Raw genomic sequence first — 13,421 nt, forward strand, 5'->3', positions numbered from 1 at the left:
ACATAGGGTTCATGCCAGTTCCTAGAAACAGTCGTCTCCTGTGTGGGCACATTGGTTTGATGACCAATGCTACATATGCCTTATCTCACATAGACATTTAAGGGAGACGACTAGCTAGTTTTGGAGTGTTGATATTCCCGAGCAACACCAGAGGGCACCAGAGGGCTGGCATCTACGCTGAAAATGAAGCGTCCACTGAAGCTTCCCTTCACAGCTCACTTCAAAACGGTCGGCTGGGGAAAGAGTGTCTGCAGAAGGTGAGATGCTCTGGGCTCCTGGGGAGTTCTCAAGCTGAAGGGCACCCTTGCAATCAATTCACAGTCCGTGGCTGGAGGCCGGCGGATGCTCGCCACCGAAGCACTGAGCATCCCAGCAATGCAAGCGTCAAGTGGGAACCTACTGCGCCAGTGGAAGACATGTGCGCTGGAGGTGGGGAGCTGGTGACAAGTGTGTGTCTGCTGTGTGGGAGGGTGGGGGCACACCCACAGATCTGACCACACCGACTGCTGTGTGTGAGGGGGCACACTCATAGATCTAACCACACTGACTCCGCATTATCCACTTGGATTTTAGGTAGCCACGTCCAATTCTTAAAAGGAACATGTTATAGTTTTAGTATTCCTGAAAAGGCAAACGTGCATTGATGTGACCATACATAAGCAGCAGGGCCTATGAGGAGTGTGTCCAGTGCCAGGCCCGGATGAGATGCTATTTTATGCAGAGAGCCTTCTCCTCAGAGGTGATCAATCCCAGAACACCGCAGGGAAAGACAACAGGAGCAAGCCCAGGCGGGGCAGCCCTTCTTTCCACTGCAGAGAATCACAAGGTTTCCTTTACAATTGTTAAGTCTGATTCGGCAAATTTTTCATTTCCGTTTTCATTTTGCTGGCGGAACTTGGCCGTACACGGTCTGGCTCATAGTTTGTGGGTAATTCGTTTAATGCCTCTTAGCACGGAGCTTGCTTTCTCCTGAAGTTGTTATTTTCCCAGAAAATCATTATGCTTTTCCCGGAAGTACCTAAGTCTGGCTGATGAACTAGTTAGTCCTTGACGGAATCAGCCAAGGCTGAGCCACTAACTGCAGGAATGGTAAACAATCTGCTTTCTGAACTCTGTCTGAGTATGCAGAAGGTAGTTCCAACAGAGACACGTGTGTACATACGCACGCATGCACATACATACATCATGGCTTCCTCATCACAAATCTCATTGCAACATGTCCTTCCTTCAGGTGGCAGAAAGGGCAACTATTTCCCCCTGACCAGGGGCCAGAGCTCTGAGCTTCCTGCAGAGCTGGCTGCTATCAGATCGATCACCGGCAATGCAGTACTTTCCCTCGCAAAGTTCTACAGAGGCGCATGCGTGCTCTGTGAACTCTCTCAGGGTATTTTTTTCAGTCTCCCTTGTAGAGAAGTGCATTGGCTGCTGTGGATGGGGAATGATGGGCGGCAGGGAGCTCAGACTCCTGTGTGTTGGTGTCTGTGTGGCTTGTACATGTGTGTGTATGTGTGGTGTGTGTGTGTGTGTGTGTGTCTGTGTGTGTGTGTCTGTGCATCCATATGTGGAGGTCAGAGGACAACCTTCAGTGTTATCTCTCAGTTGCCCTCCACCGTTCATTAAGACGGGGGTCTTTAATCAGCCTGGAACTTTACCAGGTAAACTATCCAGCCAGTGTGCTTTTAGGGGCCCGCCCATCTCTACCCCCGTCTTCCCATCACTGCAATTGCAAGTGTGCACTACCATGCCAGGGTTCTTTACACTGACCCTGGGATTGAACTCAAGTCCTTACACTTACAAAGCAAACACCTTCCTGCTGGAGCCCTCTGCAGCAGCTCTGAGTAGCTCTGGCGTGGGAGGCTTGGGTCCCCCCTTATCTAAATTCACACTGCTGGGCCGCACAAATCCGCTAGGCCAGCTCGTTTCAGCAAAGTTGTTTGGTGTATGTCAACACAGAGTAAGGAGGAAACTATTTTCCAGGAGAACCAGTGTTCTAAAAGTTTGACCTAAAACAGGGAAATCTGGTGTGGTACTGTATGTGTCTGGCCGATGGGCGGTCCTACAGGGGACAATGACAATCTCTGAAAAGTACCCACAACCACATAGCGCGACAGAGAAGGAAACAAGAGTGGGCAGACTGGAGAGGCCGGCGAACTCAGAGCAGGGACGTGGCCCACATTCCCGGACCCCAGGAGCCCGGGCGGTGTGAGGTGATGAAGACTCAAAGATCAATAGAAAATTCTGGACTGTCTGCCCTGAAACTGGGTCAGGGTCGGAGGCAACTGGACCCTGGAATGTTATGGGGGAACGAGATACAGAGAGGTGAGGTTCTAGCTCTGGAGCAGGCCACACCGAATCTCAGGCCAACCCGCAAGCATACACGTGTGAGGCGGCAAGACAGAGGGTGACAGATGAGCTGCAAGGCTGGCTCACTGGGTTACGGACTAGCTATGCAAACATGAGGACCTAAGTCTGGATCCCCTGCACCCACAGAGAAAGCTCGGTTTGATGGGAAATACCTATAACCTTAATGCTAGAGACAGGAACAGGCAGGTCATGGGGGCTTGCTGGCCAGCCAGTGTAGACATAAAGTGAGCTTTAGGTTCAGATAGAGATCCGGTGTCAGAAGAAGCAAGAAATAAAGAGTGCAGAGTGGCAGAGGAGGCTTCTGTGTGCACACACGCGCACACACACACAACACACATGCACACACACCACACACACATGCACACACACATACGCACACACACACACACACACACGACTGATGGCAGCTTTGGTCCCACCAAGCAAATGACTTATTTAAGCACAGCAGCCCAACACAACACCCAGAACAGAATTGAAATTAACTTCACATACAACGAAGTGTATGTACCCATTCTAGAAGAAGACCCGGATCATGAGATAAGCCAGGGGCTGGGAGTAGCAGATGAGGTTTTTAAGTGGCTCTCAGAAATATGCAAACAGTGTGAAAGAAAACATGCTTACAGTGAATGTAAAAAAAAACAAACAACAAAAAAACAAACCACGGCCTGTCAACAAGCAAATTAAAATATTTAGAATAAGCATCAACTGCAAATTCCAGAACTGATTTAAAAAAAAATACAGTATCTTTAAAATCCAAAAGTTTCTCAGCAAACTAAAAAAATAGGGACAATTATCAGATTTCGATGTGCAAACCCAGGAGAGGCACACTTGGCTCTGTGGGACTCGGCCGCTCACGGGCTGCATCGACCTCCGCCCGTCTCAGTCCCACCACGTTTAATCTCTGATGTCACTTACTTTCCATCAGCGTGATGAAGGCAGGTATGTACTCGACGGGGAAGAGGGAGGTGGGGAGCTCTCGGAAGAACGCTTTCAACATCACGGCAGCTTCCCGGTGACACATTTTGTCCCACTTGAACTTGTCAGCATTGAACCTGGCATCCAGTTCTTCGCGGTACTGCTGCAAAGCCAGGGAGGGGATCAGTCCTCGAGGCTGCTGAACGCCAGGTCCTCTGTCCCCACTCTCATGACACGGGCTGTGCTTTGGCAATTAGACGGCTAAGCAGCTGCTAGCGCTAACCTTCCCATGTGATTAAGAGCTGAAATACCTGTTTGTGAATTAACTTTTAAAAAGTCCTTCCAGAGGTAGCCTGAACATAGTAGTAATCTTGAAACAGGTGGCTAATTCTACACAACTCTAAAAAGTTATTAACTGAGTCTGTAGCTTCATTTTTGTGGTTTTGGCGGGAAACCACAGCCCCCACATGATAAACCGCCATCTTCTTTTTGTCCTAATCCTTCTGCTGCCTTCACTTCTGCTTCTAAGTCAGAGCAGGAACGCATGTGTGCAAAGAGAAACGTCCTAATAAAGTAACTCTGACTTCACTGCAGCGTGCAGAATAGTGACCTCTTCCTGGAATGGGTACAGCAGTTCTCTGCCAACACACATACACGCACACACATGTCTTCCACATGTTAGCACGCCTGCCCAATCCTTATGGTCTGCTGCCCTGCGCAAGCAGCTGTGTTAAAACAATGGGTGGCCGTTAAGTTCCACTCACATTAAGTTCTACTTGGAAAAGTTTGCTTCTCGGTGCAAACCATCCTTCATGGTTCTTTACCCAAGTCATCCTCACTTTCTACCATTCCCTCGAACACCCGGGTTTCCTCAAACACTAGGCAGCTGGAGTCATTTCCCTGACTGACGCCAACTGCTCACTTTAAAGCGGATACGTAGACAGGACTCAGGTAACCTTCCGCTTTTTACAGCCTCCGCTCCATTCTCATGGGAACCTACTTCTAGCCTTAGACAGAGTTAGTCACAGACACTTTGTTCATCTCACCCTCTCCTATCAGGACCAGCTCACCAACATGCCAGATGCAAATGCTTCCATGGCTCCCAGAGCCTGCCAAACTGAGATTTCTGCTAAGCTTGCTGAGAGATGTGTCATTCTGATCTACCCTTTCAAAAATGGGGAGCACACTTAGGCAGGAAACTGATAAGTATGTATTCATCCTGGGTTAAATGGTGAGATTCTGTCTCAAAAATCCAACCAACCAACCAATCAACCAGCCAACCAACCAATCAACCAGCTAACCAGATAACCAACCAACCAACCAGCCAGCCAGCCAGCCAACTAGCTAACCAATCAGCTAATCTCTCAGTTAATAAAAACCCATTTTTTTGTTTTCCATTAAGGAGAACACGGGCATAGTCGAAGTCATGTCCTTGGATCTCCTTGTAGCGCAAACACCTTTTGAAGCATTTTCACAAAAAACACAAATAGCTAGCCGGAAGCCACCAGCTCCGGGAGAGAAACCAACACGCAAGGTAATGGAACTGAGGAAGGGAAAATCTTATGTGTCAAACCATCTGCCTTGTTGCCTAAAACATGTCCCAGTGTTTGGCTCAAATTTCTCTGATGTTTTGAAAAGAAAGTCATCGAACATTCCAAAGCATCAGATTGGTTCCAAATGATCTGTGGGCCTTAGATTTGGGAACTGGCTTTGTGGTGATGTCCTTGTTTGGCTCCAGCTGAGCAGCTTCCTCTCAGGCCCGAGTCCCTTCCTGTCAGTCTCAGAAATTATCTAGAATGGGAAGCCATGGCTGAACCAATCATGGCACAGATCAGGAATGATTGTAACAGATTTAAAAAAAAACTGTCTTTCCCCAAGTTTGTTCCATAGGATGTATAGTGCAGAGGATGATATTACAGAAACCAAACCCAAGCAAGCACAGGTACTGAAGGTTTGAATAACGGAGAGACATAAAGGCCCCGGCAACATATCGCGTCTGTCTCTCCTAACCTCATTTCCCTATTTCTACTCACTGGCCCAGATGTCTTCCACGCTCACTTTCCTAAAACCAGAACGATGAAACATCTGGACTGAATTTTTTGGCTTCGCAAGCAGCAGAATAAATCGACCGACTCAACATCAAACCAATTAAGGGGAAAGACTTGGCCCTAAACGCGGTTTGGGAAATGTGTCTATCTAAGGACACGCTGAAAGGGCAGTCAGCCTTTGCTCAGCAGCTTTTACACAAAGGGTTATCTGAGGAAAAATAACTCTGCTCTTGTGTTAAACTTGGGGTACATAAGAACGTTTTCTTTAGACAGGGGAGCTGAGAAGAGAGAGGGTTAGGGGAACGGAGTCTGATTCTGGTTTGGAAGCCTGATTTTTTGGCTTTCTTGGGGGCTCTGACTCTGCTGATCACCTAAGACAATGGAAGGGGTCCTAGTTTCCCCTGGGAGCATGCTAGGGAGGAAAATGATAAAAATCAGGACAGAAACGCTGCAAGAGCCACTGGGAAGTGATCTGCCTTCCAAATGAAATCCTGTCTGTGTTTGCCCAACTCCTCACTGAAGGGAGTCAGGACTTCCAACCTGCCCTGCTTCAGATCTTCCTTCCAAGGAGAACTCGCCACACTCATTCCCAAGAGGTTCAGGCAGCTGCCTCTCTTCTCAGCTGGCCACTCCTCAGCACCTGCCGCAGCCCGCTCTTTGAAAGCAGACCTAGCCTGGGGCTGAGCAGGCAGATGGTCCAGGCCTACCCCATTCCGCCCAGTGCTGGAGGAAACGGACAAGCTCGTACCACAGCCCATGCTCTGCCAATCCATCTCCGCTCTGGAGGACCCAATAGACACAGCCCACTTGTTATGCTCTCATCTAGAAAATATCCTGTTAGGGTCCTGTATTTCTACCCTGACAATGCTCATAGCAACAGACCCCACGAAATGTGTACTGAACTGAATGAAGTAAAGAAGGGATGTCTTTCTGCCTCTGTGTGTTTCCTTTTGTGGGTCTATCACAATTAAATTCATCTTCTCATCACCACATGAATATTCTTTCTAGGGCCCACCACTGTGTCCATAGATTGGGGAGACCAAAGGGTAGGCATGAACTCTTCACTGTGTGCTCCCCTTGGGAAGCACAAAGGGATATTTTACTAGGAATTGATCCAAAATGATTCTGTTCAAGGACTCTGTACCGCTCTGTAGAGCTTGCCTCTGGAAGGATGTGAGAAGGCAGGGCAAACAGAGTCACATTGCTGTGCTGGTGGTAAACGTAAACGCTGACGCTACCATAAATGGAATTTGGGTTCAGAACAGCTGAGTGAGGATTCCTGTGGTTATGAGTATTGCCACAAATTCTTAGAAGAAATTCCACCAAAAGGAGAGCCAAAGAATGTGTCTCTGCTGAGCTCAATTGGTAATGGAAGAAAATGGGCTCAATGACTTCAAAGGCCAGAAAAACCTAGCAAACGGAAGTGGTTCATTCCCCACACAGGGATGGGTGTTTTAAACTTCAAAATGAAGACACACAGCCATTTTGATGGTGAATTAATGTAATGTTTCATATTCTAGGTTTGATGAATTGCAGCACGGGAGGAAATATACTCAGAGGTCTTGAAGAGCATTAAGGCGAGCCATGGGGTACTATCAAAGAAATAGTGACAGTCACAAAGATTAGCTCAATGGGACTGGGTTGTGGTGGTCTGAGTAAGAATGTCCCCACAGGCTCAAATATTTGGATGCTTAGTCATCAGGGAGTGGTACTATTAGAGAAGGACTGGGAGGTGTGGCCTTACTGAAGTAGGAGTGGCCTTGATGGAGGAACTATGTCACTAGGGTGGGCTTTGAGTTTTCAAAAGCCCACGGTTATGCCCAATCTTTCTCCCTCTCTCTACTTGCTGATCAAAATGTAGCTCTTAGCTACTGCTCCAGCACCATGAACGCCACAGAAGTAGAACACTGGTTAGGATTAGCTTATGTCTTTATCTACGAAGGCAGAGAACATTGAGTACCTTGACTTTGGCAGTACATCCGGAAAGTCGAAAAATTCCTTCTGATTCCAGGCCCGATTCCTCGACTTTCTGAAAAAACTAGAAATCGACAATCAATTACAAAAATTGAGTATCTCTGCATGACTGCAAACATTCTAATTAATGAGGGCAATAATCAGGGGACTGCTAAGTATGAATATATACTATATATACATATATAATACGGATATATAAATGATTTCTGAAATGCTAATGACCTCTCAACAAGGTCAATGTTCCCTCCCATTGGCCAATGAGTGAATTCTCCATTTAGATCTATGCCATAACTTCTCAAGTTTCCCTCTTAAACAAAGCACTGACTCTACAGGGCATGTTCTCTTATCTACTATGATATTCTGCCAACTTGGCTCTTTCAGATCTGATCACTATTTCTCTTCTGCAGACCAACCAATAGGAAAAAAAAGTAAATCAACTATGTCTACAGCCACACTACCCTGGATGCACTCAATCCCTTCTAAATCTACTCTCATTAGTTGCAAAGACCCTGATTAAGACCTTAAAGAATTCTAGAAGACTAACTAAGGCCTTGGAAATGTAAGAGTTAACTGCTCTCTTAGATTTTCATGGGGGTGATGACGGTGATGATGCTGGTAGTGGTGATGATAATGTAACAATGGCAGCAGTGGTGATGATGATGTTGATGATGGTGGTGATGATGTGATGGTGGTGATGATGTTGATGATAGAGATGATGTTGACAGTGGTGATGATACTGATGATGGTGATGATGATGTTGATGGTGGTGACGATACTGATGATGGTGATGATGATGATTATAGTGGTGATGATGTTGATGGTGGTGATGATAGGATGAAAAGATGATGCTGATGGTGGTGATGCTGTTGATGGTAATAGTGGTGATGGTGGTGATGATTTTGATGGTGATAGTTACAGTGGTAGTGTAGGTGGTAATGGCGGTGGTTGCAGTGATGATGATGATGATGATTTTGATGACAGTGGTGGTAGAGGTGGTGATGGTAGTTGTAGTGGTGTCAGTGGTGATGGTGATGGTGGTACTGCTGTTGGCGGTAATGACGGTAATGATGGTGGTGGTGTGGATAGCAGTGGTGGTGATGAGATTTAATAGGAAGTTTCACTTCCAGTGTACTTCTCGAAGGTCAAACCCTGTTCTCAGTGCTTTGCACACAGTCACTCATTCAACCCTGACCTCCAGTATTATTATTCCCCTGCTGTGGAGGCTGAGGCATATGGAGGATAAGAAACCTTTCTACGTTCAGAAGGTGAGAGGAGGCTGCAACAGCACACTGCAGTGCTTGGGTTGCAATATTCTTCCAGGGATGGGGAAGGAAGGCGTACATGTGTCTAAGAAGAGCCTCTCATAGCAGTGGAGGGACTGCCTCAAATTGCCTTACGTGAGACACACAACATAAGCAATCAGAATGGCTGACTTTTACCGAGTGGAGAATGTGATATAAACCTACAGTTCGTTTAGCATTTAGTGAGGACTTCATAGTTAATGTTAGTTGCTAAGTTCTATGCTGGATTTTTACACCTGTGAAATATCAATTTATGCGGAATTCTTGCCACGGGTTTTTAAAGACTGTCTTCTTCAGAAGCCATCCTCTACACACAGGAGAAGGCACACCACGTGTGCTTTAACTTCAGAAGATGAAGAACAGCCCGGCCACCAGGACCCTGGACTTGGCACGGGCTGTACTTCACTCCTGTCAGCAAGGAGGAGATAAGAGGGCCCCTTGGGCTGCTGCCCGCTGACTCCACAGGATATGACATCACTGGCACAGCCCTTCCCTGGGGAGACTCCCCATGGATGGCCCCTGTGTGCAGAGATGACACCAGCATCTTCTGGCTGCCACTGCCCCCCTCCCTGCTCTATCACTGGCCAATTCATCACCAGACTAGAGGCAGGAGCTCAGTATGAGGCACCGAGAGCCAAATGCAGGAAGAAAGAAGAGAGTGGGAGTGGAGTTGCTAGGGTAGTGAAGCAATGGTGCCTCCTCAGTCAGGGTTTCTGTGTATCATTTGCAATTTAAAATCCAGCAAGGTCTGGGGGAAAGGCTGGGATTTTAATTGTGCCACCAGATGTCACTGTTGAGCAAGTGTCTTCTGAAGTGTGCATGTTTCATTCAGCTGCTGCCTGTGGGGCTGGAGGGACAGCTCAGTGGTTCAGAGCACACATTGCTTGTGTGGAGGGCCTGAGTTCAATTTCCAGCATCCTTGATAGGAAGGCTTACCACTGCTTGTAACTCAGCTCCAGGGGATGTCATCTTCCTATCTCAGGCACTCACACATTACACATATGTATGCATGCATAAATTTATGCATGCATTTATGCACATCTAATTAGCAATCATAGAGATGTGGCTGAGATGTCATAGAGTGAAAAAAAAAATCCTTTCACAAATGTTTCTGTCCTGACTGTATGTAATGAGTATAGTTACACCTGAAATCCTAGAGAAGAAAGCCAACTTTTGACTTTATTAACTTGAGTTTTAGTCCAAAAAGTCCATAAAATGAATGACTGTGCACGCACCCGTACACACACGCGCGCGCACACACACACACACACTTGAACAATTTAACTTTTGATACATCCCAGGAAGCACTAGCATGTTCATCAAATAGGCCATTAATAATCACGTCTTTTTTTTTCTTTTTGAGAATTTCATGCAATATATTTTAATCATATTTCTTTCCTTTCCTCAACTCCTTTTAGATACTGCCCTCTACACACCCAATACAGTTTTTTTCTCTCTGTTTTAAAAACAAAACAAAACATAAAAATACAGAGTCTGTTCTACATTGGCTGGCTAATCCTAAACTCGAGGCCATATTGAGAGTAAGGGTCTAGTGTTACTTTACTGAGGAAAAGTCAGTGTTCCTCTCTGTGCAGATCTGAATAACACTGGTACAATAGGATATTCCTATATTTGAATGTATCCCTCAAAAAAATAATCACGTCTTTAAACAGAGCAATCAAAATTACAGGTAAACAGCCAGGCATAGTGGCACACATCTTTAATTCCAGCACTCAGGAGGTGGAGGCAGGAGGATCTCTGTGAGTTCCAGGCCAGTCTGGTGCTAGTGAGTTCTGGGTCAGCCATGACAACATAGTAAGAACCTGCCTTGAGAAGAAAAAAAGTCCGTGCAACCACATGCACAAGCGCAAGGCACACCGGAAGAAAGCTGAAGGCGGGGCCCTCACGGCTGCACCACGTAAGGAGTTACGCAGCGTTCCGCAAACACTCCTGGGCGGGACGTGACTCCTCCCTCGGGAGTCATGTGTCTGACACATGCGTCTCTGAGGTAGTTCAGCTGGAAGACTTTAAGAGAGGGGCCCATGGGGAGACCTTTCCTGTACCCTTCTCATCCCTGACTTCCGATCTGACAGTGTGAACTCTATCTCGCACATGGTCCTGGCACTGAGCTGCCATCCGCTATGAGGTGGTACGGCCAAGGTGGCTTTCACTGAGCGACACTATGCCGTTCAGAATCCTAGCCTTTCTATTCGTCATCTGAATCACGCCTGTTGCAGTGAGTACCGTATCAGGCATTTTATTAGAGTAATAAAAAATGGATTAATTAGAAAGGACAAATGATCTACATTGTCGGTAGATAAATGGGCGTGTGCTGGGGCTAACGCTGCAAGGGCTCCACTGTCCTCAAGAGGAAGCACCCAGTGAGCTCGAGCTCATTCTCTCCCACCCTTCAGCAGGGGACTCACTTTTTGTAACACCAGGGGAACTTTCACTTCAGGGTCCTTCTTCCGGTCATTGTCCAGGAGGACTGTAAGCGGCACTCCGAAAATTCCACTGTCTGCAGTGAAAACGGCCAAGAGAGGAAGAAAAAAGCAAGCGTCAGACCATGTCCTTGTCTTCCTGGGCCAGCGTTGAGGACGGCAGCCTGGCTCACTAGTTACCTCGGCCTTTCCCCCTCTCGGTTTTGTTTCTTTTCAGCGGTATCCCGAAAGCATCAAAGAAGGCGGTCAATTCAATCAGAGAGAGATGGCGGATTTTCTTCATGTCTTCAGCAGACAGGTCTCCTGTTTCGGTCAACCCAAATCTGGTTTTCTGAACGATAAATTTCTGAAACACACAGGGAAGTTATTTATTTTTGAAATCAAACGAAATCAGGACAGTCTAAATTTACACGATAAAACCGAGTGGGGAAAATATAACTCCGAGGGAGCACCCTGGACCACAGGAACTGTGAGTGTGTGGGGGGGTTAAGAACACAGGAAGACCACTGCTGTGCTAATCAGAAGCCAAACAGTGGCCCAAAGGGTAGGGCAGCATGACTGTCAAGGCTGCGGCACTTCCAACACTGCAGCTGTGGCTGCAGCCTCCTGCTTTTCCCCCTTTCTGTGTTTGTGTGCACATACGCATTTATATGTGTGAGTGTGGGCATGCTGTCATAGCAGGCAGCGGGAGGTCAGAAGACAGTCTCAGGCTTCCGTCCTTGCCTTCACCCTCCTTGAGATGGGCTTTCTAAGCGCTCACTGTCAAGAAGGCCACACGAGGTGTCCTATAAATTTTGGGGCGTTCACGGGGTTCCACCGCTTGTCTCACCATAGGAGCGCTGAGATCGCAGATGAACTCTGCTTTGCCTATCATTACATGGGTAATGAAGGTTCAGGCTCGGGTCATCATGTTTACATGGCAAGTGCTTCTAACCACTGAGCCATCCTCTCAACCCAGCAGCTGCCTTCTTGTGAGGCCTGTATATACCAGGGTTACATGTGGTACCTACACACACACACATCTAGGCATATCCCAGGAGACACAGGGTGCTGGTGTCTGGCATCCCTAATTCCTTTATATATATACAGAGATGAAAAGCAATCCCCACACTGGCACAGGGAGCCTTCTCAGGAAGTCATCAGACTGACCGTAGAAGGTCTAACTTACAGTTAAGGCATAGTCTTCTTTTTTAATGTCTGACTTCTTCCATTTATTTCTGTTTGGGGCCTCTGTCACCATTTCTGAGTACGACACCTCAAAAGACAGCTCTTCAGCCTCTGGCGGAATGTTCTTTTCTAGATAATCATCATCTAAAAACAAAACAAGACAATAAAACAAGACACAAGAAATATAATATAGCGTGGAACCAGTCTGGGGCACTGGCTGCCCAACAAACTACCAGAACTTTCAAGGTAGCCCACAGGCATGCCGGAGTGCCGAAATCTGGGGAACAGAGCCTGGTGACATGGTGCCGCTGACCTTCTCTACGGACACATTGCTACCAGCATCCAAACAACTGTCCAGTCTAACTTTTAAAGCTTTGAACTTTGATGTGTTATGAACGTTTCTGAGGATAAGAAGCAATGCCCCCAAGAATGCATTTCTCTGTATGCGTCTGATACTGAAAGTAACATCTAAATCCGGCGTGACTTACTGGGAGCCCACAAGTTTAAAGAGGGGAAAAAGCAGGGAATCTCCCTAGAACTCCCCTCTACTTTCACAAACACAAACCTTCTCCTTTGAAACATTTATCCAGAGGAGACCTCACTGCTGGGCATGCAGGGTTATTCCAGATTTCTATAATTCCATACTGGTCTGACCTTGCAGGATGTACATTAAAAAGTACCTGCCTGGGTGACAGTGACAGGAATGTCCCACAGGGGTGCTTTTCTCAAGCTAGGCTGCAAATTAAGGCAAATGATTCCTTGGTACAGACCAAGTCTAAGATTTTTGAAACGACACTTTGTCTCTGACTGGTAAGCATTTTCATGTGCAAAGTAAAGAATTAGCTGTCTACAAACAGGACATCTTTCCTTCTGCTTTCTTCTTAGGGCCCTGACTAAAGGTCAAGGAGATCAAAATGACAGAAGGCAGAGTTAATCAGTAAGATTAATAAGAGACTTGCTTCCTTTGCAGTGAAAAGCTGGGCGGAGAGCTTGCCAGTGATCGCACTGCAGTTCTGAATATGAACACTAGCTGAGGTGCTGAAACACAGCCAAGGGCTGCAGAGTGGACTTGGGAAATGGCAGGGGGATGGTCGTGCAATTTCACTTCTGCGGAGGCAGGCTTACACTCAAGACAGAAGGAAGGGGTTAAACAGTGCTCGGACTTTTGCGGATCTAGGATGGAGTCTTTGGAAAGTAACAACCAAGCAGGC

The 13,421-nt window shown here is 46.9% G+C and overlaps 1 protein-coding gene across 2 annotated transcripts in view; it reads right to left on the minus strand.

Annotated features, from left to right (window-relative positions):
• Positions 1 to 13,421, minus strand: part of LOC121442791 (rho GTPase-activating protein 28-like) — a 174,818-nt gene that overhangs the window by 19,361 nt on the left and 142,036 nt on the right. The window contains exons 7-11 of one of the 2 annotated variants that reach the window (XM_041644404.1): positions 12,212 to 12,354; positions 11,224 to 11,389; positions 11,029 to 11,120; positions 7,288 to 7,365; positions 3,280 to 3,442 (exon numbers count right to left, since the gene is read on the minus strand). In XM_041644404.1, coding sequence (XP_041500338.1) covers positions 3,280 to 3,442; positions 7,288 to 7,365; positions 11,029 to 11,120; positions 11,224 to 11,389; positions 12,212 to 12,354 — 642 coding nt within the window. The remainder of the gene's footprint in view (positions 1 to 3,279; positions 3,443 to 7,287; positions 7,366 to 11,028; positions 11,121 to 11,223; positions 11,390 to 12,211; positions 12,355 to 13,421) is intronic. The other variant, XM_041644405.1, reaches the window with a different exon arrangement.

The sequence above is a fragment of the Microtus oregoni genome, unplaced genomic scaffold (assembly GCF_018167655.1).
Source record: "Microtus oregoni isolate MIOR12 unplaced genomic scaffold, Mior012 000095F_ref0000231, whole genome shotgun sequence".
Taxonomy (NCBI): domain Eukaryota; kingdom Metazoa; phylum Chordata; class Mammalia; order Rodentia; family Cricetidae; genus Microtus; species Microtus oregoni.